At 38.1% G+C, this 26,469-nt stretch overlaps 1 protein-coding gene across 1 annotated transcript; it reads left to right on the top strand.

Moving 5' to 3' along the window:
- The first annotated feature begins 10,443 nt into the window (after positions 1 to 10,443).
- LOC148830897 (complement decay-accelerating factor-like) lies at positions 10,444 to 24,670 on the top strand. The gene is made up of 7 exons (XM_088920461.1): positions 10,444 to 10,524; positions 10,833 to 10,938; positions 13,533 to 13,718; positions 15,372 to 15,471; positions 16,057 to 16,127; positions 21,083 to 21,262; positions 24,187 to 24,670. The coding sequence occupies exons 2-7, from the start codon at positions 10,851 to 10,853 to the stop codon at positions 24,333 to 24,335; spliced, it is 774 nt and encodes a 257-aa protein (XP_088776587.1). The 5' UTR covers positions 10,444 to 10,524; positions 10,833 to 10,850; the 3' UTR covers positions 24,336 to 24,670.
- Positions 24,671 to 26,469: the final 1,799 nt, after the last annotated feature.

The following is a 26,469-nucleotide window of genomic DNA, read 5'->3' on the forward strand; positions in this document are numbered from 1 at the left end:
GCATTGCCAGAAAAGTAAAATGGTTTAATAAACCAGAAACCGTAAAGGATTGATTTTTAACACCTCTAATAATTAAAGGGGTGATTAGAGTACTCTAAGTATGTATGGGATACTGTTGTAAAGGGCACTACAGCAAATAAGATTGTCTGATTGAAGTCATTTTGGAAGTGGTTTTGTTATTGAAATAAAAACGTCTCAGATTAATATAAGTCCCCTGAAAAAGGGGAAAGAGAAAAACTCTAAATCAAATGCATACAGGAATTCTTATGAAGCTAACAGAATAGGAGATTTATTCATCAACAATAGATTTTCCTCAATACACAGTCTGACTCTAAAGCTGTGGCTCCCAACCTTATTTTGGGGGACTCCTGTGTCTGCTGGTTTTCCAAATTCTAAATCAAATTTGCAGTTGTGGCTCCCAGAAACTCTATTGCTGCTGTTTTTTGCTTTTAAACCAATTCACAGTGTATATCAATTTCAAGACTGGGTGTGTATCCAGTCATTATTTTAAACCATCTTTTTGTTGGGAGCAAATCAACTCCTGACAAATAATGATTATTAACACTGATTTCCCAATAGTTAATATATTCATCAAACAACATCATTTCAAAATTAGATAAGAATAATTTTGTAGTCATGAAATATTAATAAGGACCTATCGAACATGACAAGATTAATGCCAAATACTGGTTTTTTTATTAACACCCCTGTCATTGTCTGATCTCCCCTGTCCTCAAACCAGCTGTCAATCGATCATCGGAAGGCCAGTCTTTTCTGGGAAATTCCCAGCAACCAAGAGCTCATCCTGGGATCGAAGGGCAGAAGGCAGGACTACACTCTGAATGGCATGATATGTTCATTGCAGGGTACACACATGAGCACACGGGGACAATTTAGAGCCAGCATATCTTCAGAAGGTGGGGGGAATGTAGAGACATGGGGAAAAACACCCCCCCCCCCGGGAGGAACATGCACACTCCTTACAGAAGATGCCATGGTCCAGACTGAACCTGGGACCCAAGAGCTGAGAGGCGTTAGCACTAATTGACATACTGTCCCTTCCCCACACACAATCATATCTAAGCCAAATCAAAAAGATTTTTGAACCTAATGTATAAACTGTGTAAACAATTCATCTCCCTGTTTCTCAGAAATGATCAAGATCCAATCTAAAATAAATACAGTTTTGGAAAACTAACCAACATTGAGCAATTATACTCAGTCTCCAGTGCAAAATGTAATAGTTTGTAATAGTCATTTGGAAGCTGATTGGGAGTTTGACTTGACTGACTGGGGAAGAAACATGTGTGAATACAATCCTGTTCTGTGTGTTTTTCAGTTAGTGTACAGTATATCTTATGATCAAGTGAGAGGTAAGTACAAGACACTCTTCAAAGTCCACAGAATTGTATCATTCTTTCTTGGAGAGATGTTTACCAGAAGAATTTCTGGGAGAGAAAAGAAATAATTAATTATGGTGTTGTTCTCAGTGCTCGCCTGGCTCATCACTCTAAGCTTTTGTGTAGCCTGTTGAACACTTCTGGTACTTCTCAGCCTGTAACATTGGAAATACAAGAATAAACCTAGGCATTCAACTTAACACATTTTGAGTTAAATGCAAAGAATCAATGTAAACCAATGTATATACACTATAACCTTATTCTAAGCAAGGCAGACACATCAGACTACATCAATATTATCAATGAAAACATTTCCACAATGAAATTATTTGAGTTTCACATTTGCAAGATACATTATTTTAAACCAGTAATATAAATACTATTTTTAAATAGAGTAGCTCAAAATTCTTAAATTGTAACAAATATCTGTTGGCAAACACCAGTCTTGCCCACACAATGTGTTCACAAACAGCACTTGTCTGAAATTCCATGGGCCTTTTTGTAGAGAGGATTCAACAGATGATATTTAAAGTACATTATTTACTGCACTCATGGAAAGACCCTGTAATTTTTTTCAAAGTTTTTTATTCTTAACATTATTATTATTTTAAAATCAGAAACAATTGCTTTTAAATTCTTAACTGCTCAACTCAATAATTTTTGCTAAATATGATTTTATATACTGTATATATAAATGAAAGTAATTCCAGTTCATTTTCTCTTTGTAGAACAATGCAGTGATCCTCCGTCGGTATTCAATTCAGCTGTGAATAGCGCATATCAATTATTAAAACAATTCCCAGACGGAGCTGCTGTTAAGTACGAATGTAACCCAGGATATAGAAGAAAAGGGGAGCTACATTAATCACCTGCAAAAATGGCCAGTGGTTTAATCGACCTTAACATGTGACAGTGAGTATCTGACACCTTAATCTGTAAGCGTGAGACACTTCCTCATCCAGAAAAAAATTGATTGGCTAAATTGTGTTGATATTGGCAATCACATTTTGTGGATGTGTGGTTTAACCAATTTAATCTGATCTTATTTAAGGTTAACCCATTTCTAAAAATGAGAGAGAGTCTGTGATGGTAAACAAATGTTACCATTTGTTAATCATCTTTGACAAATTTTACATGTATGTCAGTAACAGTGATCAAAATTAAGAAAGGCAGTTACTGCAGATCATCCCAGTAGGCATCAGAAACACTACAGTTGCTAGTAAAAGCAGCAGTTTCATTTTGCCTCTTTCCCCAACTGTTTGGGGGTTGTGAAGTTTTTAAAGTCATTTTAAATGCACTGAAGTACTGGACCTTGTCTAGTACCTGCCCATATACAACAGTCTGTTCATGCACTGACCTGTGTATCGGCCAAAAGAACAGACAGCTGATACTGCTTCAGCATTTTATTCAGACAGCAGACATGGTTTGCATTCTCATTAGACCAAACAGATCCCATAAAGGAAGTGTAGGAAATATATAGTTCATACACGTTTTACACAACAACAGCATATGGACAGACAGTGTACCTCACCCAGCTTGTCAACTTTACTCCTGCTCAATACTACAAGTGATTCTAGGACTCAACAGAAGCACAATGCACATTAAGTGTGGATTTCTAGCTGCCTTTTCACTGGCAAGTGTAGAAATCTCTCTAGAGATGAGGAAATGGCTTTCAGTAGCGTTTAAGCCGCTGCCATGGTTCTATGGCGAACACAGGGTGATCGCTCGAGAATGTAATATATGGTTTATAATGAAGAACCCAGGTAGTGCTGATACGCATTCTCACGCGGTATTTACTGTAGCTAAAGAGGTGACAATTAGAGGGCCCTCTAGTGGTGCATAGGGGGAAATCCCTTCCCACTGTCATAATATTTATATGAATATGGATATTTGTACACTGTCACTTGCATAGGAGTCCCAATACTTTTTAGCAATATACAATCTTGTATGAAATGAAGTGTATGTGATGCTCATACAGTATATGCTCAATTGATTATTTTTCTATTCATGTAATATTTTTATCTAAGTATGTACTTTTATGCATGTGTTTTGTTTATTTTGTCCTTGACATTAATAAAACAATTCTCAAAAAAAGACTCAGCAATGAAATGAACTTGTGAAAATGCTTGTGCCTTGTGTGATAATTCAGGAGTATCTTTTCCCATTACTACAAGTGGTAGTGATACAGCACATATAGTAAGTTGAAAATGAAGAGAATGGCTTGCAATGTCACCTTGCTGTGCACAGCGATTTAACACTTTCTTGCTGATGTCACTCAGTTTATAATACGTTAAATATGGTTACGGGGAGGAATATCTAGAGAAAATAGCAGCTGCCACATGCTGCAGGTTAGTGGTGTTGGGGTGATAATTTTTTAATATTACTTCCTGTATGTAAACAGAGTGTTTTTAAGTTAACTTCCATGATCATTATCTGCAGAAATCTAGAGGTCAAGCCTAAAGCACTAAAATGCTTACAGTAAACAAGTGCATGGTGACAACCATGAATCCTTAATACCGAATGTTTAACTGATGTCAAAATAGTTGAGGTGTTCTCTCTTTTGAGTGTGATCATGTTCTTAGAAATACATGTGTTAATGCAATGTTGATAACTGATTTAATTATGGTGTGTATATATATATATCTTTGTTTGAGATAAAGGCAACCAGAAATGTTCTTTGATCTAAACCTGAATAGAATTTGCATTCCTGCTTTCCTGGCCACTTCTTCAATACTTTCACTATAACACTTACAAGTTACCATGGAAATACACAGCCAGGTGAATACTGCAGAGACAGATTTCAGCACATAAGAAACAGTGCTTACTATGCAGTAGTTTGTTGACGTTTTTCTTTTAAAAAACCCAGAGAAAGACTCAAGAAACTTGAATAGATTTAAAGTGTAATTTCAGTTTCAGTCCCCATGAGACTTTTGTATGGGGCAGGTTTTCTGATACAAAATACTTTTCTTAGCTCCTGGACATTCAAGAATAGAATTGCTTGCAAGAGAACAGATGGAAACCCAGGGTTCACCCAGATTAGATTAAAGGGTTTCTTCTCTTGTAGCACTGTAGATTGAAAAGTTCCTTACACTAGCAGTGTTCAATGAAAATTCACCAAGAAAAAAGACCAAAGTCTCCCGATGATAAGAGAAATGATAATATCATTATTTCATTTGTTTATACAAATGAATAACATTCACCCTTTTATGTTGTAATGGAATGTCTCTGTGTGTCACAATTAATTTGAATTGTGACATCTGATGCTACAAAAATAAAACCAATAAGAATGCTAAAAAAGTGTAATGCCTCTACAAAATATAGTGAGTGTCATTATTCTTGGACTTAAAATGACTTTTCCAACTATTTTTCTTTAATTGTGACTATAAATAAAATCTGAAAAACAAGTACGGTATGTGTGGAATTGAGTCACTGGAACCTTGTTGCTAGGGAGGAAATGGGATGAACTAGGACTGCACACTGTGGGAAAAAATACTCATTTTTGACTGGAACATTCAAGCCTGAATGCTTTTATGTAAATGATTAGGCTTCTATTCCAAGGCAGTTACAAGGCATACAGTTACATTTTCTTGTAAATTTTAATTCCCATTTCTACAACTGAGTTTGCTGGAGCACTCAGAGTAACGTAAGGTGCTTGAAGGTGCCGAGATCACAACCCCGGTTTGCAAGAGACCCCATGTTTATACATTGAAATGTTTTACAGTGAACCTGGAGAATAAAAATGTGTCACCCTGCCAGATTCATACCTTGGAATGTTTTATAATGAAAATGAACTTTTGAACTTGGAAAATTGAATTTAAAAATACAGTATTTTGGTATATCCAAGGCAACCCCTTGTTTTATTATTTTCACCTTTCTGCATATTCCAGACTCACTGTACGTTCCCAAAAGCAAAGTTCAATATATGGTTCTAGTTTGTGATTGTTCCAACCCAAATCTGAATGTTTAATAACAAATACAAAATTGTCAGTTTATGTTTATAAACATGTCTCAGATTTGGCCAACAACTATTTAGCAAGCCTTTCTGAACTCAACATCTAAAAAAAAAGTTTAAAGAGCCTTTCTACAGTGGGGAAGTCCAATATGTTTCATACAGGCCCAGTGCTGGACTTTGATGGAGGGAGTGGCTAATTACTTTACAAAATAAGCAAGAGCTTGGGGGGGAAATAATTTTAAAAATGTTGTCAGATGCAGTGTATGTATCATGTATCATGTTTAGTTTGATAGTTTAGTTATCAGGCTAAACATTACCTAAACATTACCTCTTAGAAGCAATTTCCTCCCAACATCTTATTAATTAAAGAAAGAGTTCCCTTTCATGAGCAACAAGTAACTGAATGGATTCCATGTCCTGGACTCCATGTTGGGGCATCATTTGGGTATTCTGGTCCAGAGGACTGATCGTCACCTACTGGTCCACCAACATAACTTAGTGTAGCAACCCAGTTTTCTTGGAGGTCTCCTGTCTCAACATTAAGTAATGATCTGGACCCAGCCTTGCTTACTTAAGCACAAACTGAAATTAAGGTATGTTGTTGTGCTTATCTGTTGACCTGCAGGGATAAAAGTCCCTTATACTGCCTCTTCTGACATCATTCAACACATACCAGTTGCAAAAAATAGATTGCAAAGGGATTTTCTATGAGTTTCTTCATATAGAAATGTAGAATGAAACCATCAATTTTTTTTCAAAATTCAAAAGACATCAACAATTAGAAGAGGTCTGAGAGGAAATCTGTGTCGGTGTCTGAGCTGCAAACAGAACGAGCAGAGATAAATGATAGAACAAGTCTCAACTTGTTTCATTGATAATTAGATAATTAGAATACACACAAACTCATTATACTTTATTATACTGTATATGGCTAAAGCTATATTTACTATAATTAAATTCCATCCCAGCATATCTAAACGGGTATAACACAGAAGAAAGAGCTTGAATTAAAGCACAGTAGTATCACTGCATACTATTTCTCACAATTGCCTGTATTTTAAATAAAACATTAATAGAATCTAACTGAGATGTAGCCCAAAGCTTGTAATGTAAAACCACTGAAAAACCGGCATTTTTTTCTGTACCATTTTTAATGACTCCAGTCAACTGTCTTCTCTGCTCCTCTCTTGTGGACTTCTTTTCTCTTGCCCACAGCTGTAACCACAAACAAACCAACTCAAAAAAGAGGAAGATACTCCAGCATATCTGCTTTACTACATGAGGGCACATGCTGGTAAGCAGCTAATCGAATGCGCGCCTGACAAACTTGAGTATAAAAGGGATTTCAGATGGAGAAGTGGGAGCCAGTGGCTCTGAGTAAATGTACAGAAGGCAGCATCTGTGAAGACAGACACAACGTGAATATTTATACACACAGAAAAGTAAAACCATGCAAACCAGTTTGTTGAAAAGATTTGCCCTACACTCTAGAATATTTATATGCTAGTAGATTCCTGTCAGAGGAAATGGACAGACATGTGGCAATCTGGAGCACATCCTAGAAGCATAGGGCACAGGACAGGAACACACTCCAGACGGGACATCAGTCCATTACAAGGCACACACGCTCAGATGCACAATTTAAAGAACTTAATTAACCTCCCCAGCATGTCTTTGGAAGGTGAGAGCAAACTGGAGCTCTCTTCGAGAACCCATACAATCAAGAGGTGAACATATGAACTCCCCACGCAATGTACCTGTAGCCTGGTGTCGAAACCCAGGAGCCAAGAGCAACGAAGTAGCAATGCTAACCACCTTGTCACCACACCGCCTGCCCGATTGCTTCCATTTAAGCAGAATTATTTGTCTTTCTCGCCAACAAGCTGAGAGCTGTGAGGTCCAGACAAGAAGGTGTCACTGGGACTCACACCAGGTGGAGCAGCTGGCGAGTGCAGCCCTAAGCCGATGTGCAACATGTGAGACAGGGATTTAAGGACAGAGGTCTGGTAGGAGGGCAGCAATCCTGGTCTCATGCATATGGAGGCTGCTGGTGTTTCCAGGCCACATCCATCTCAGGATATATGTGCAGCTAGATGATCCTGAAATGTCACCACATAATGACTACACACTTTGTATCTGTGCACCACAAAGCGCTGGTCCAATTCTTTCTTTCTTCTGCTTCTCATTTCTCTTTCCTCTTAACATCTCATCAAAGGACAAACACTTCTTGCAAGGCTTCATACTTTTACTACATAACAAAATTCATGAATGAGATATTAAAAGCTCAATATTTAGAATTAATCCGTTTTACTGCCTTTAACTAAATAATAATGGTCATGTCTAATGCTGAATAACATTTTAATACACCCCAGCTTCAATCTTGTTTAAAGATTAAGTACTGATATTTTGAATTAATTATAGTGATGCTAACATTACAGTTCAATTCATCACACAGTAATTCAGTTTCACCTCGCATTCGAACCATACTTCATTGATAAAAAAATAACTAAAGGTTAAAATTCTAGATTCAAATTCCTAGTCACAAAACCCCTGCTAACAAACACCCAGAGTATAGGTAAAAATTGCACCTTTTAAATTTCAGAAAGAATAGGAATTGCCATTTTTACATTTTATAAGAAAAAAATTGTGCACTAAATGCTGTGTAAGAAATGGAGCCGTGAACTTTAGAAATGTGTTTAAAATTTGGTTATGATTTTAGAAATGTTTTTTAGAAATGTGTTTAAAATAATAATAATGATACTGTTGTTGTTATTGTTATTAGATGAAAGAACACCGGGAACATGTAATTCATGCCTAATGTTGAATGTTTCTTATTACCTTAAAGGACTTTAATCTGTACAAACAATTAAGAGATCTGGCAGTAGAATGAATTGTATTGTGCACAAAAGTCAGGTTAAGTAAAAATGAGAAGAAGCTGTTTGGCTCTTTTTATCTGATTTCTAGTAGCATCAAATGTGTAAAATCTGACTAAGCCAATTTTAAAAGGATCCCACAGTCACCTTTAAAAACTTGGTTGGAAACTTGTATTTCCCATTAGGAAGTAAACTAAAGTAATAAAAAGAAAATGGAGGAATTTGTTTCTTCTAGTTTTAGGCTCAGTTTGGATAAACAATGTATTTCCTGACTGTGCAGCAAGGCTTATCCGATATTTCACCCACGAAAAGGTTAAAAAGAAATTGGTCACACAACTACACCCCATACAAGGATCACGTACTGTAATCAAATCCAAATTTTGATCACCAAACAGGTCTGTACTCTTGCAATTCAGACACAATGAAGGACTTTGTTTGGATAGGCTTGTCTTTTTTTTTGGAGTGCATTTGCTTTAATAACTGAACATTCAAATTGTGCTTTATTTCTAAGAATCCACGTCACTCCATACTGTATGTACTGTAATAATACAATACCAGCTTCCACCATGTTATATAACTAAAATAACAAGCAGAACCTATTGTATTATATGAAAATGACAGGTAAAGTAAAAAACGAGAGGAAGCCATTTCACTCTTTTTATTTATTTGATTTCTAGTGGCTCTAGTTTGGCTCTTTTTTATCTGATTTCTAGCAGCATCATACGTGTTGCCTTAACCCGCTTGGCTCCGGGCCAACCGCCTGGCCATAGGACAAGGAAATCAGGACCCCCATACAGACAAAAAAGTTAATCTGTATGGCGCAGGGGGGATGCCGAAAAAATACCTGGGACAAAGAGTTCAGGTGAGTAGTTGCATCAGCACGCGTAGGCTGCAAGGGAACAAGTAATAGGTTTATTCCATGCTGAAAAGAGAAGAAAGGAAACACAACGTTTTGGCTGTGGAGCCTTCTTCAGTGCAAGAAAGATAGGGCAGTCAGCAAAGATAATATAGCATGGGAAAACAAAAGCCAGGACCAGGAGAGAGGAGGAGGAGGCGGGAGCAGAGGAGAGGCAGAGTGGCCAGTCCAGTGGTGCGAGGTCGAGAGAGGTGTGAAACGAAACCTACCAATGAATAGAGAGAATTAGAAGAAAACAAGTCTGTCGTTGAGAGAAGGGGGAAGGTGTGAGCCAAGTTTCAGGATCATTTTAGTTTCTGATGTTCCTGCTATGCAGTATATAATGTTAAGAAACCCTAGTTTGAGAACGCAGACGGAGAGGTCGGTGCAATCATGGCCGTCAGAGGTGAACTGAGAAACTGTGGGCTTGGAGAAATCTTTCATCTTCACAGCCCCACCATGTTCTCTGAAGCGGTCTCCGAGTCTCCTTCCTGTTTGCCCAATGTAGATGGCTGGGCGTTTACTGCAAGAGATACAGTAAATAAGGTTGCTGGAGGTACAAGATGTATTCTGAGTGAGCCAGAATTGTCCTGAGGGGCCTTGAATGAGTGTGGTGTTAGATATGTACTTGCAGGTGATACAGCGAGCTCTGTTGCAGGGGAAAGTGCCTGGTGTGGATGATTGCCGAGGACGGTCCAGGGAGCTGTGAACCAGAAGCATACGCAGATTGGGTGGCCGGCAATATGAGATGATGTGGTGGTCAGAAAAGAGGGCCCCGATGGAGGGATCATCCTATAGGATAGTAAGGTTGTTAATAAGGGTCCTGGGGATAGAAAGCGTGTTAGGGTGCTAGGGAAGCACCAAAGGAATGTGGTTGTTAGGCCTGTGAGAAAGAGGCTTTCAGTTTTACAGGAAGTGGCGTCACGGAGAATTATTAGTTTGAGCAGCAGCCCTGGTTAACTGTCATTTATTCATTCTTTTGTTAAAAACTCTTCTTCTTCTTGTTTCTTTACTCTCTTTAATACAGAAACGTTTTCCCCATCCTGGTTTGTTTCATGTGTTTCAGAATACTCTTTCTGACCACATTTACGGTTGATCTCTTACGTCTACTGCAAAGCACTTTGAGATATCTTCACGTGAAGGGCACTATTTAAAACAAAACTATCCTTAATCACTTGAACATCATTCTGATTGTTTCGGCATCTCTGCGACCCTGTATTGGATAAAGCAGTTAGAAAATGAATGGACTGTTATTATTCCATTATACTATAGGTTGTTTTTTTTAATTTTCGTAGAAGTAGTGCGTCTTTAAGAAATTGGTTAACACCCCCTTGAAGAAGACATTGAATGTCGTGTGGGTGTGATACAGTAGCTGCAGCTTGAAACATTACACAGAGCTTAAAGGTATTTTCACTATTTCGTTGTACAAAGATGGGAAAGTAGTCTTGACTTAACATTAAGTAGGTCATAACCAAGGAATTACAAAAAAATATTAAATCGATATACTTAAAAGCAAAAGGGCGTAACTGAGATCCAGGACATACGTTTAGTTTTTTTAAAGAAAACTTTTATATTATTAATTTAATTGGGATGACGGAACAAAGCGAATATACACATAAAATATAGTTTGTATTGTTTTTACAAGGACTTGAGAAGGGGAAGAGACGAGGAGGCTGTGACGCCCATGTTTTTTCCTGTCTTTGTTTTGTGAGGATATCAAGAGAAACAGTATGTCAGGCTGGGGTCGTTTCTGCGACGCGGCTGTCCTGCAGAACGGGCTGGTTCTGATCCTGACTGTGCTGGTTGTCAACGTAGCAGGTACAGCAGATATCTTACATTTAACTGGTTTCCCGTACCTCACTGTAATGTGTCCTGTCTCACCCGCCCTCCGCCCCACATGGTTTGTGTTTGGAGTTGAGTGGCAAGAAAAAATATGAAAATATATAGTGGCGGGTAAAAAACGAATGACAAAACAATTAAATAAATTTGGCAAAAAGCAAAAATCAGAGCAGTCTTGAAATCATTTGGCCTTAAGATTCTTCCACCACATGGAAGTAGAATTACTCAGAATTAGGGCAGAAGTCCACGAAATTATAGGCTTAGAATACCGCCAGGAGAATGGTAGTTTATGATGCTTAAACCTCAAAAACATATCAAAATGGAATGGTACGAAACGTAAATTCGTATTTTATGTTTTAATCTTAGCTTAGTTTAAATATTTTTGAAATAATCTTCTTGGTTCTGGAAGCGCCTATACATTCGTTCTTGCTGAATAGAAATAAGCCTTTGTCCGCCTTGAGTCCAGTTGGAGTTTTTCAGGCAATTGACTGTGTCTGGAGCAGATGGGTATTGAATGTGTTTTGCCGTATATATCCTGAAACGTCCTTCTAAAGCATTCGAAATGCTGTTTCTAGGTCCTGTTCTTGCCCATATTAGCATCTAAAATCAACAGGTGCAATTGCCTAAAATGCCTGCTAAGCCGACAGGAAGCCTGATTCAACCCATATTAAAATTTGGTTGTAAAGATCTATTTATTACTGGGGCGTGCTGGTGGTGCAGTGAGTTAAAATCTGGAGCTATGGTGCTATCCTTGTGGAGTTTGTATATTCACCCTTTCTTCGGGTGCTCTGGTTTACTCCCACAGGCCAACAACATACTGGTAGATGAACTGGCTTTTGGGAAATTTGACAGTAGTGTGAGAGTCTGTGTGGCCGCGTTTCTGCCCTGCGATGGTCTGGCAGCATGTCCAGGGTGTACCCTGCCTAGAGATCTGCACGGACATGAAAACCCAAACCCGGCTCGTACCCGAGACCTTGAGCCCGACCCAACCGAGACCGAATGGTACTGCCAAATTTGAAACCCGAACCCGAAATCGTCACTCTTCTCCTCTCGGAGCGAGTAGACACATGCACACACGGAGACGGATTCTCTCTGACGCGGTTTTACAATGCTTTGCCCGGCTGCTATGCGCTTTAGTTGATGGCGAAAACATGCCGTGCGCTGCGAAAAACTGGTGTTTATGTCATAATGTTTCCATAACGAAGCCGTCCCCGACTCATTTTGGCATTTTGGAAGTTCTCTCTTTGTGAGTTTTCGTTTTATTTCATCCATTGAGAACAGTTAGCTAGGTAAGCTTTGTTACACACATATTGTAGTACAGTACGAGACAGAGAGAGAACAAACGGGCAAGCGAGAGCGCAAAATGAGTTAGGAATTTCTTCTAATAAAAATAAATTAAAGCATAAAATAATAATCAATTTTCACTTATGAGAAAACAAACCCGAAACCCGACCGAGCCCGAAGTTATATGTGAAAAACCGGCCCGAAAACCCGATACTTTGTCGGACCGTCGGGCTCGGGTCGGGTAGCAGACCTCTACCCTGCCTTTCAGGGATAGACTCCAAGCTGCTCTGCGATCCTGAATTACAAGAAGAGCTGTTAGAAAACAGATGATCTATGTACTTTTATTTTCTAACGTGCACTAAAGCCAAATTCAGTTGTTCAGTCAACCCCTAATTAAGATGGAATAACAAAAGTAATATTCACGTTCAAGTGTTTTATGGAATAGACAATAAACACATCTCCATGTTGGAGTTATTTATCAGCTATAATTATTTTTACATTAAATATGTTGGTTTCTTTGAATGCTTTTTATTGCTGTTGGGAGTTCGCAGACTTCTGGTTTTCACTTGTCCTCATCCGCCTATCAATTGCATTAATTTAATCATGCCATCAGTTTTGTGTCTTGGGATTTAGTCCAGTATGTCCTTGATTTAAAACAAGTCATTGTTCTTTCTGTCTGTGGCCTTTTCACACTTACAAATAACTGCATTTACAAAGCAGTAGATATTTCAAATATAAAGAAATATGTATTTTTAATGGCACAGTTTAGGAGTTTAGGATGCACTTTATTCTATAGCTTGCAAGCAGGTGAATGAAGTTACCTCTGTCTTGGCTATTGAAAGCTGGGTTTGAGAGAGTTCATCAGAGAAGAAATTATTTTCTGTTAAATTTATCAAATTAATGCTAAATTCAATTTTTTTTAAATGTAAAAGGGTAAGAACTTGACCACTAAAACTTCCAATTTGTAAGATCAAGCATCTCCACACCTTTGTGTGAGGATGTTGTATCTCATCGTTAAGCTACAGTGTTGTTAATCTGGTACATGTTTCTCCAAAAAATATCTGATTTTTATTGTTTTTATTGTACTGTTTTCTGCAGCTATCTGGACAGGGTTGTCTCCTGGAATTTGAACTCTCCACACTCGGGTTCCATAAAAAACACACAATCCCTCCAGAACCATGAAACTGAAGATATTAAATCCAACTTCGGCCATTTTTATTTTATTAACTACTACAAAGTGTAACTGGAGCCATAAGTGAAAGTAATCCAAGTTCATTTTCTCTCTGTAGGTCAATGCAGTAATCCTCCAAGTGTACAGAATGCTGTTCTGAGTCAGCAATCTCAATTATTAAATGATTTCCCAGAGGGAACTACTGTTACTTATGAATGTAGCCCAGGATATAGAAGAGCGAGTGGATCTCCATCAATCTCCTGCAGTAACGGCCAGTGGAGTCAACTGACATTAACATGTGACAGTGAGTGTTTGTTTTTTTTTTAGATTAGGAAAACATCATATACTAACTGGCACCTCAACTGTGTAATTTGTCATTTTGAGATATACTTCTTCGAAAAGGAACAAAAGCTGACTGGTTAAATTGTTGTCATTTTTTTTGTTAATATGTGATAAATTGAGTACATTCTGTTCTTACTTCAGGTTAACTCATTCCCAATAATTAGAGAGGTTTTGTAATGATAAAACGCAAAAACATGACACCATTGCAGCCAAGACAAATTATCACGGTAACCGTGAGCAAAATAAGGAGAGGCAGTTCCTGCAGATCATCCCAGAAGGCATCAGAAACAGTAGCATTGGAATAAGAGCGATTTGCTTTTGCCTCTTTCCAGACTAGCAAGGGGAGTGTAGTTTTTAAATGCATTGAGGTACTAGTGAGTACTTGTACACTTGTGACACTTTCTCTTCATACATTGTACAGTGTTGCTTCTTTGCTTTCCATAATGCTTTAATGATGGAGAGTCCTGAGAGGCAGAACAGAGAGCCGATATTGCATCAGCATTTTATTCAGACAGCTGAGATGCTTTTCATTCTCATTAAACCAAACAGATCCCATAAAGTAATTGGGACTGTCGTTCCCTATTAACAGTGATAGGCTTTTTTTTAAAACAGATAAAGAGCAGGTACTGAAATAGTTGGATAGATTTTCTTTACATTTAAATGGTTTGTCCAAAGCTCCATACATCTAGCTAGGGGTTTACTTCATTTACCACTGTGGCTGTATGGCAGCAGCTGTACTGTGGCAGCAAGGTGAAGAGGGAGTTGTTCTCTCTTCTGATGGGGGTAGGTTAGAACTGCCCTTAAACTGGAGATTAATCTGCACATTACTGCCCTCCCACTCTTTCAAAGAAGATCTTTAATAATATAATAGTGAGTTTAAAGTCTCAAAAAAGAAAGTTCCACAAATTAAATAATAATTATTTTATATGATTTTTCTTTTACATTATTTTAAGTGAGGGTTGCACAGTTTTCTCAGTGTTGGGGTCCAGGGTTCTGGGTTGCTACTTGCATGGAATTAGCATTTTCTCGTTGTGTTATCGCAGGTTTTCTGTAGGTGCTCCAATTTCCTCCCACAGTCCAAAGATCTTCTGGTAGCTTAAACGGCATCTGGGAAAATTGGCCCTGGTGTGAGTGTGTTTTTGTGTCTGCATGTGATGGGTTGGTTTGTTTGTGAAATAAATGAAACAATTTTGTAATTTGTTCTCTCAGACTCCCTTTATATATCACTAGGACCACATGAAGCTCTGATAACATTATGGAGAAAATATGCAAAAATTCATAAAGTCTGAAAGCAGGCAAATACTTTTTATTGAATTGTAAATGGTCAGGAGATTGACACAAATCTGTGAAGAAATTAGTTGTACTGCAACTCTTTATATATTTGATCCTTGATCAATGGTTGTTCATGACAAGAAAATGAAGTCCTTAAGACTACAAGAGCAGAGTAGTCAAATAAAATCTGCAGCTGACACTATTTCTATACAATGTGCATTTATATTGCTTTGTGGAATTGTACAGACAAGTGAAAGACATGTTCCTCTTTTTTTATAAAGGTATTAATAGTTTTTTTGTTGAATCCCATCTGAATAACTGAAGTAATCTTATTTTGCCATAGAAAAGTCCTGTGGTTCTCCTGGAGAGATATTGAAGGGAAAATATGATCTGTCTGAAGGTATCCTGTTTGGTGCCACAGCTAGAGTCATTTGTGATGAAGGGTGAGTTCAAGTTTATGCCACAACAGAATCCTAAAGAACTGAAGGCTGTCTTTTTGAAAGAGTCATAAAGTTGTATTTTTGTTTATCTTTCGGCAGGTTAATTTTTCTTAAATTCTTAAAATGCATGTCCTATGTTGTGAGTCTTATCTATTGGAATTTGTATGTGACTACTATTTCTACAAAGGAAAGGGTGAGAAAAGGATAATAGTTGTCTTTAAATCTGATTCAACCTTTAATATGTAAGAACACTGCTAAAATTATATATTTTTTCGCCTGCTTTCGCCTGTTTGGGTTACTTATGTACTCATATCTTAGAATGTGTTAGAATTCATCATACTGATGCAATTTTGCGTGGATGCCAAAAATGTGTGTGCCTACTTAAGAAAAAATGAGTATTTTTAAAACATGTTTGAGTTCTGAGCAACAGTGTATCCATTGTATGCATTTGTCCGCCGGTGGCGTGAGCAGGCTCGAGCCCCGGGTCCCGGTGGATTGTGATTGGGCAGCCTTTGGAAAATCGGGGCCGTGGAAGTTGTCCTGAATGTGTTTTTAAGATAAAAATGTGATCTTTTGCACTGTCTCTAGGTACCAGTTGGTGGGCAGAGCAAGACTTTGCTTGGCTGATGGCTGGAGTACGAACATTCCTGTTTGTGAGGGTAAATAAGATAAACTTTGTCTCTAAAAGGGTCAAATACTTTTCATAGAACCAAATACTTTTGCAGCCACCACATTATTTGCTCTGGTTTATCTCCAGTTACTTAGGTTTCTATGACTTTGTTATTACATCTTTGCTTTACACAATGGGATGTATAGTGAATCTATACAGGATTGAGAAGACAAGCAAGCTGAGCCCAATTTTTTAGTCATGGACATTCATATACTTTTAGATAAAGGTTTTCAGTTAGCGTGTATCTTGATTTACTTACAGTTCACTTCTCCTGTTTGGCTTAGAACACCAGACAGGAAGGAAGCCACTGAATTCAACTTTGTAGTAAAAATAGAGTGCTTCTCTTTTTGTAGTTGTTACTGTTCCCACAAAGGGGACATGGTTGTGCAATTGCAGTCCTGAAAGGTTGGGATAATTTGGAAAATTAAAGGAAAACTTAAGTGAAATGTCACAGTGAGTAAAAGGTATATACCATATTAGTCAGATATGCAGAGCATTACACAGCCACTGTTGTAGAATTTGCAAACCCTGTTTCTGGAGAAACAAAGGGTTACTGAGGGTTTTTAAGCGGCCACTAAGGAATTTGAGTGCTTTGGTTGGCTGATATGATTCTTGGTCTATATTTGACATAAATCTCTTACCTGGAGTTAGATGCAATAATTCCTATTTGCCTGTGTTGGTCAGTAGAATCCCACAGTGTTTTTGTTTTTTGCAAATTGAGCTGTTCTGCTACATTTGTGGAAGTTTCTTTTTCTGTAACGTTGATAATTTATAACTTTATTTGAATCGGAGCTAACAATTCTGGTTTAATCTCTTAAATAGTTGTTCAGCTACAGGTTAGATGAAACTCCAGATGCCCTTTGTCCCTTGAGGACCAGAGAGCTCTCAATTCAAACAGTTCGGTTGTTTAATTTGTGAAGATCATACAGTTGTAGCCAATCTTTAAAAACAGGTAACTTGTCGGACTCATTGGACTGGAGCTCTCCAAGACCATGGTTGGAGACCCCTACTCCACAGTCATTGTAAATTGATGGTTTTCAATCAGGAAGCTGGTTTGTGGCTGCTTTCTGTGGTTTGAAATGTATCACCTGAGAGAACCCAGGAATCTCCCATATCAGAAGCCCAGCCCTGCTTAGAGTCTGAGATCTGATAGACGCAAGTCTTCAATGTGGTCTTCTGTTAAATGCAGTCTTATTTCTGTCAATAGTATCATTGTCTCTGGTAAAAATATCAAAACATGAAATGTGCTTTTTTGTGATAAGCAATTAATACATTTCATACTTAATGTATTGTTTGCTCAGTGCATTTGTAAAAGTTCATTTTTTAATCTGTTGTAAAATCATTTATGATAAAGCATGATGTTTGATTTGATCTTTAAGCAAAAAATAGAAAATATGGGAATCCATTTTATGCAGATATTTTTAACTAAAACATCCTTTACATTTTTGGTGATCAGCAAATTAAATTGGCTGTTTTTGTGGACATCATCATATTCAGGTTTACTAGAGTCGCGTCAATCCAGGACCACGATGAATATTGTTGTGTCTGGTTTGTATTTTTGTGTCTAATGTATTAGAGCTGTGTTTTTTAGTTTGCTGTGGTTGTGGAATTCAGGTGTCTCTGTCAGTACAAACAGATGTTTTCATATTTAACAATTCTCAAATATTTATGTAATATTTTTTTCATTTAAATTGTTTTATGGGCTAAGAAATTAATAAAGAGACTCTTATTTAAAATTTTAAGTTGTAGTGAGGCCAACTAGGTTTTCCTAGGTATTTTTTTAGTTGTGTACAAGTCAATTGTTTTAATAGATTTTGTCTTTTAATTTTGTTCTTAAGTTACTTTAGTTGTGTCTTATTCTAATAACCCAGTGGACTTTTTCCCATAAGCTTACTAGAGCTCTATCAATGCAGCACAACAATGAAAACACGTAGTCCTTTTTTGTGTTTGTTTTATGTTTTTGTGTCTAATTTGGAGCTGTGATTTCTTAATATGCAGTGTAGCTCAATGTACTGAACTGGTACACTTATCAAAGGCCAGCAGAGACCGTGGGCTGCTAATTGTAAAAACATAAAATTTTAGGAGTTTTTTATTCCTTGTTTTGCAACTGATGTTTAAACATTGGGAAAGAGATAATTTGCATTTTCTGACTCCAAAGACCTCTTGTGTCAAAGAATAGAAATGAGAATTGCTCTATGTAGGAGATAAATGTCTTGCAGGTTGTTATGGGTGTTTAGGATGAGTCTGATATTTAGAAAGTCCTGTGCATTTCTCTCTCTTCATAACCTTGATGAAAGTTTTGATGAACATGAACTTCTTTTCCTTCAGTTGTCAAGTGTGAAGAACCTCCTGACATTAAGAACGGGGTGCATACTTATTCCGGTAGAAGTGTTCGATACGGGACTAATGTCAGATACACTTGTAATAAGGGCTTCACTTTGATTGGAGAAGAAGAGATTGTATGTGGTGGAGATGGGGATTATAACCCATCACCTCCTCAGTGTAAAGTTATGCTGTGTATCTTTTTTTATTCTAATGAATTAGAATATTGGGGCCCATCATTCATATGAATTTTGATCAGCAGGTTGATTTAAATTGTAAGTGAGTTAATTAAGTATGATCATTTGTAGTTTGAGAAATGTACTATATATGGATGTATATTGTTTGCCGTGATCTTGTGTATCTGTTTTACACATGGTTGAGTTTCATGCAATAGTTAGCTCTTGAAGTACAGCCTGCTATTCACTGCAGGCCTAAGATGGTAAAGTAAATACAGTTTATACATGTTTTACACAGAGATACAACAGGAGCTTAAACAGGATTAATATCAGTATGTAGGCGGACTATGTTACTGGCTGCATCAGTAAATGCATTGAAGACATGGTTCCCAGGATTACTGTTCGCATATAACCAAATCAGAAACCATGGGTAAATGGTGACTTACTGTAAAGCTAGGACAGCTCCTTTCAATTCGGGCGATATGGATAAATACAAAAAATCCAGATACGACCTCAGGAAAGCCAGCAAAATAGCTAAATACAACTATAGAGTTAAATTAGAGTCATATTATCACGGCTGCAACACATGGAATATGTGGAGTGATATACTCACCATTACAGACTACAAAGCGCAACCCAGCTATATCGCACAACAGTCTGCCTCTCTTCCTGATGAGCTAAATTCATACTATGCTCGGTTTGAGGTCAGTAACACAGATCCAGCCAGGAGGATTCCAGAAATACAAGATGAAAACTCACTGATCATATCCAGAGCGGATGTGTGTAAAGTCTTTAAAAACTTTCCAACAATCCACACAGGGCTCCTGGCCCTAATGCTATTCCTGGCCGTGTTCTGAAGGCATGTGCAGACCAGCTGGCAGGTGTCTTCTCAGACATATTCAATCTTTCTCTACCTCAGTCTATAGTTCCTTCCTGCTTTAAGAAAACCACCATCGTCCCTGTCCCTAAGAAACCCAGAGTCAGCTGCCTGAATGACTACCCCATTGCACTCACATCAGTTATCATGAAGTGCTATGAGCGGCTGGTCAAAGCATACAGTACATCACCTCCTCACTGCCTGACACCCTAGACCCACTACAATTTGCGTATCGCTGGAACAGGTCAACAGAGGATGCTATTGCCACTGCCCTCCATTCTGCCCTCCCACACCTGGATAAGAAAGGAATACAGTATATGTGAGAATGGTGTTTGTTGATTACATTCAATACCATAGTGCCTTCAAAGCTTGTCATCAAGCTCCAGGACCTGGGACTGAACACCTCCCTCTGTAATAGGATTCTGGACTTCTTGACGGAACATCCGCAGGTGGTGAGGGTGGGCACCAACATATCCTCTATCCTGACTCTAAACACTGGAGCCCCCCAAGGCTGTGTGCTTAGCCCTGTCCTCTACTCCTTATTTACCCATGATTGTGTCGCCAGGCATAACTCAAACTCCATCATTATGTTTGCGGACGATACAACAGTCGTCGGCCTGATCACAGATGGTGAAGAGTCTGCGTGCAGGGAGGAGGTTGAAACCCTAGCAGCATGGTGCCAGGAGAACAGCCTCTCTCTGAACATCCGTGAGACTAAGGAGATGATTGTGGATCATAGGAAACACCAGGGAGGAGATCACACACCTATCTATATCAATGGGACTGCAGTGGAGAGGGTCAGGAGTTTTAAGTTCCTGGGAGTTAACATCACAGAGGACTTAACCTGGACCCACCACACCAACACCATGGTCAAAACAGCACGGCAGCGCCTATTCTTTCTCCGAAGATTAAAGACGTTTGGCATGCCATCACATATCCAGGCCAACGTCTACAGGTGCACCATGGAGAGCATCCTGACTGGTTGCATCACTGCCTGGTATGGGAACTGCTCTGCCCGGGATCGCAAAGTACTGCAGAGGGTGGTGAAGTCAGCGCAGCTCATTACCGGCTGTGAGCTACCAAACATCCAGGATATCTACTCAGCTAGATGTGTTAAGAAGTCCAGGTCCATTCTCAAGGATCCCAGTCATCCCAGTCACAACCTGTTTTCTCTCCTGCCGTCTGGTAAACAGTATCGAAGCATTCAGTCAAAAACTAATGCTTCGATACTGTTTAATGTTGAATGCACCTCACCCAGCTTTACTTTAAACTTTACTCCTGCTCATTACTCCCTGTGATTCTGGGATTCAACAGAAGCACAATGCCCATTAATTGTTATTCATTGAAAGTCGAGAAGTCATCATTAGAAGCCTTCTGCAGAAAGCAGAACTGTTCCCCTTTTCATGGTTTTTAGTCAAACATTTTTCAACAGAGTTTAGCTATGGCACAACAGTGCCATTTTGTTTCATTAGTAAACCAGGCATTTCAGTACCTATTTAGAAATAATACAGCAAATGGATTCTGCTGCCATCTAGGGACTGTAGCTAAAACTACTTTTTTATCTTACAGTTGTTTCATGCCCTGATGTATTCATTCCAAGTGGCAAAAAAGTAGCAGGACGACTGCCACCCTATGGATACAAAAGTTTTATTACCTTTGAATGTGATTCTGGCCACAAAGCGAATGGCACCTTGACCATTACCTGTGGAGTCAATGGGTGGTCCTCTGAACCTCCAACATGTTACAGAGGTGAGTTCTGTCCTTCGCTGGTTGGTCCTGCTAAATGGAGATAAAGAATAATTGGTTTCAGATCCAGTGTAAAGGTGATGTTCCTTTATATAAGGTGTGTAATGGAAAGTGCTGACATGATTTCAAAATACTTTTTTGTGATTTGACGGTAGAGGCAGATATTCAATAAAGGGTTATTTCCACAATGAAATTGATGAAAACTATAAAGCCAAGAAAATGGAGGTTGCAAAAAATCAAGTTTTAAGGTTATACTTATAAGCACCCAATGTGTCTGAGTCTCATTGGGGGTGGTATTTCAGCATTTGTGTGGTGCAACAACAAAGGGCCCAGTCACTCACAAAGTGTAGATGAACAGTCTCATCAACGTTTACGTAGTAAAGATGGAAATTATCACCCATCACCTCCTCAGTGTAAAGGTACAGTATGACATGTATTTTAAGTTGTGAATTTTTCTTCTTTGATTCTAATCAGTAATAAGAATATAATTTGTATTTGATGATACAATTCATATGAAGTTTGGTCACCAGTTTAGTTTAAACTGTGGGTAAGTTAATATTTATTAATGTATAATCATTTGTAGTTTGAGAAATGTATAATGATGTATCTTGTGTTTTGCTGTGATATTGTGTATCTGTTTTACACATGGGTGAACTTCATTGCTCATTATATAGCTTTTAAAGTACAGGCTAACACTCACTGCAGGCCGGACATGATACAGTAAATGTAGTTTATACAGTACATGTTTTACACTGAGAGATACACCTGGATGTAACAGACATCAGCACACGGACAAACAGTGCACCTCACCCAGTGCACCTCACAGCAAGGGTCTGCTTTACCCTTGCTCAATAATTAACATGATATTCTGGGATTCAACAGAAGCACAATGCACATTAAGTGTTGTTCATTGAATCTAGAGAAGTAATCACCAGAAGCCTTCTGCAGAATGCGAAAAAAATGATCAGTTTTTCATGTTTTCCAAACATTATCTTTTCAACAGAGTTTTAAAAATGTGGACCTGCGCCATTTTGAAACAATTTGTGTTTGACAATGACCTTAATCTTTATTTCATTAACAAACCAGACATTTCAGCGCCTTTTCAAGAATAATGGAGTAGATGGATTCTGCTGCCATCTAGGGACTGTAGCCGAAACTACTTTCTGTAACTTTGTGACGGACGGTAGCGCAGTGAGCACCACTCTTGTGAACAGCGGGTGTGATATTCGAGTTTTTTTTTATCTTAGTTGTTTCATGCCCTGATGTAATCATTACAAATGGCAAAAAGGTCTCAGAGCGACTGCCACCCTCCGGATACAAAAGTTTTATGACCTTTGAATGTAATCCTGGATACACACAGGACTATTACCTGTGGAGTTAATGGCTGGTCCACTAATCCTCCAGCATGTGAAAAAGGCGAGTTCTGCCCTTCACTATCTAGTCTTTCTAAATTTAATTTAATTATCTAATCTAATTAATCGTTAATTATTAAATTAATGTGCTTTTTGCTTTTGGTCCATCAACTGGCTGTTGGACGGCTAAGTCAGGACCCCCTGCAGAGTGAAATTAACCCCCGGGGAGCTGCAGAGGTGGTTGAGGGATTCAAAAGAAAATAAGGGAGAGGAAGAGAGGATCTTGTATAGCATTCAGGGAAGTGACATCATGGAGAATTATAAGTGAGATCAGCTTATAGGGATAATTTGGTTATAAAAAAGGATAATTAGGAATATATTCATATATTCACCTGTATGAATGGGTGAATTTGTGTTTAATTTTGCTTTACACCAGTATCATGAAGAAAATCATACTGCATTTAATGTATTATGTTTTGTCCTAAATATTATATACATAATATACATATATACTGTATATAATGTACAGAGGGATATTGCATTTCCAGCAGCTGAATCAATGTACAGGAAGCACCTGGTATTTCCTTCCTTGGTGTTAGCTAATCATTTACATGCCACACGGAACTACACTCACTGGGTAATATTACTGTATGTCCATCTTCTGAGAGGGTTAAATCAAAACATCCTTGCAAAGTAGAAGGGAAGATTACCACGTCATATGCATTTAATATTTTAATAAACATTTATTTCTGCTTGAATTATTTAAATGCAGGGGAACTCTTCCTTGTGATTTTGGTGCCTGATTACGACACCCTAATGTTATTTAATGTAGGTAATGTGGTGGTGAAAATGAATACACAGGAATACAATTGTATTTAATGCAGCTGTTTCAGAGGCAGCTCAGATGGTTTTCACCTTCCCAGTATTCACTTGGAGAAATTATTCTCCAGTAATACTGTCTCCAATCCTGAGAGTCTCACAATGCACTGAAGGTACCGCAACACAATAGTTACAAAATACAACTTTTCAAAGACGTATGTACAATTAGGGATACATTTCCAGCTATCTGACTTCTTTCAGCACTCCTTTGCTTAATATGTGTATTTTATTTAGGATTTTTCTTTCTCTTCTTGTATCTGTCTTTTTTTTGGGATCTCAGTTATTTCAAGTGCACCAAAACAATATTCCTGAGGGGTTGGTATGGCAATAAAGTTGACTTTGACTTTGACCTTGACTCACAGCTGGCAAGCAGTCATTCATTTATACCACCCTCTTACCTGCCCTACCTTCCTGCACTCCTTCAGGTAAAAAGGGGAATGAGTAAAGGGTAATTCCACAATAGAAAGGAGGAGCACAACATTTTGGCTGTTGGGCCTGACACCATTCTGTTTTCTCCTTTCTGTGGAATCAAGCTTTCCTTCTCCCTCTGAAGCCAGCGTGCTCTGACACAGCTCCACTTTTGAACATCCTCACGGATGTCCGCTAGTCCACTTTCACTCATTCTCCCCCGCAGCAGCAGACAGTACTGGCGTTCAGTTTGCCTGGTAATAATCATCCCCATTTTGTACTCCACAGCTACCCAGGAAAGTTACCTGGATGTCCTGCTGAAGATGATAAAAGAGGAGCTGGCAAAGGAAAAAGAGAAACTTAATTTGGAAAGAGAAAGATTTGAACTTGATAAGCAGGAGTACTGCCGTCGGTTTCTTGAAAATAAGTCTCCCTGAATATGGAAACTAAAGAAATTAGTTTAAACAGCACTGGCCTGGAGCTACTGACATTTACATGCAGTTTAAGGAGGTGTCAATAAGGTAGATGCATCCTACAATAAATTAGCTGCTTTATAAGCAAAATCTTCTTTAAACCATTAATATGCTGAATACATATGTAACACTAAGTAGTATCAGCTTATTTCAAATTTACTGACCACAAATTGCTTTAATATAAGGTTTGAGGTCTTCTGTTACTATAAAACTATTATTATTGTTCCATAATGTATGCATGTGACAATTATATTTGACTGTTATGACAATCTTATAAAATATCATTTTAATATACACAATCTACTCTATTGTAAATTATTAATTTATTATTGGGTCTCCATCTAAGTGGAAGAATCATAATGGTTCATCATCATCACAGCTGTCCCTTCTCAAATCAGCGTTGTGTGGCTTCAAAACTTCGATTTGTCCTTAGAAAAGACACATTTGGAAGTCGTGTATGCAAAGGAATGATGTCTTCTGTGGCAAAAGGAGATAAGTTATCCACTTTTAACAGGGACTGAAATTGAAATTAAATAATGGAACTGTAGAAATTAAATTACATATGCATTACAATGTTATTTACTACAGTGCGCACTGCCCCTGTATTATCATGTATTCCCGTACCGTAAGGACCCATCGTAATTGTGCCTGTGTTGATATGATTGCTCTCTGATCTTCTGACGATGAAACATCCTGAGAGTCCCTGAACAAACACTGAAGGCCCAGCCACAAAGACGGGTGTGAAAAACTGTTGACATTCAATCTTCGCCTCGGCGAAGATCTATTGAAGATGAAACGGCTGTTTTTTTTTGGGTAGATCCGAGACGTGTGTTTTGTCATTTAAATTCTGGTTCGTAATCTACGGTACTCAATAGCAAGCCTAATACTAGTTTCTGAATCTGTACATTTAAATGCATGGAAAAATACAAAATGGTCTTAAAAACCTGTTGCGAGACTTTTCTAATACGGTTTTTTTTCGTTATCTGTATTTAATTCACAGGACTTCATTTCCACCTATAGACGTAGAGTAGTTTATTGCCATACATTGGAATTCTTAATCGCGTTAAGAATCGTAATCGGGGCATACACAGTACAACAGACAACACCACACAATGTAGACAGTATATTATAAACATAATAAATAATAAGATCAGGAACAATAAATATTTCGTGGAACAGTGAATATGTAGTAGTGAGAAAAAAAAACATGGTAGGACCATGCAAAAAGTGCCTAGTGTAGATGTGTATATTATATAGGGTTTAGGTGAACATTCGGCTGCACAAACACCAGACACCTTGAGCTATATAGGAATCTTTGCTGAAAGCAATAGCCGCTATATCTGTGCTGAACTGTTACTTCGATACCCTGAGCGTGCAAAGTGAGTAAGTTAACGAGTATTTTTATTTACATTCGTTTTTTGATATTTCACTTTTATTATCTAATTAAAATAAACTTTATTTTACAATATACACCTCACAATCAGTACACACTGTTAACAAACAACACAATCTCTACTACATTACAGAAAGTTCACTTTTCATTTATACCCTGTTTCTTAGAAGGCTTCTGTATTGTGAGAATAGCTGTTTAGCTGGTGTTTGATTTGGAGGACTAGTAAACCACAACTCAACTACATTGCATATTTAGCACTTCATTGTTTTCATCATAGTGCAGCCTAAAGTCGCCATTGTTATGGAACTTTATTTTTTTCATCTATGGTAAGAATATCTAATATTTTGGCATTTAGTCTGACGTTCAAAGACAGAACATATTTTCCAACGGGTAGTGCCTACCTTTTGAGTAACAGCTACAGGAACAAATCAGAAACACGTATAGTTTTATGAGGGCTCCTCGAACAGCGTATTCCTTAAAATTGAACCAATGGAAAACAGGGAATATCTAGATTGACGCGTAGGATGGCCAATAACCGAACAGTAAACAGCCTCCAGGAGGCGGGTCTTTTGTTACCGAAGTATCCCGTGTCATTGAAGCGAGGCCCTTTGTTTTTCTTGCTAAAAAAGGTCGCGAAAAACAAAATATACCATTTCCATTTTTATTAATCTTTTTGTACCTTCTATGGGTAAGGTGTCGCCTTGT

The sequence above is a fragment of the Atractosteus spatula genome, chromosome 7 (genome assembly GCF_055471065.1).
Source record: "Atractosteus spatula isolate fAtrSpa1 chromosome 7, fAtrSpa1.hap1, whole genome shotgun sequence".
NCBI lineage: Eukaryota > Metazoa > Chordata > Actinopteri > Semionotiformes > Lepisosteidae > Atractosteus > Atractosteus spatula.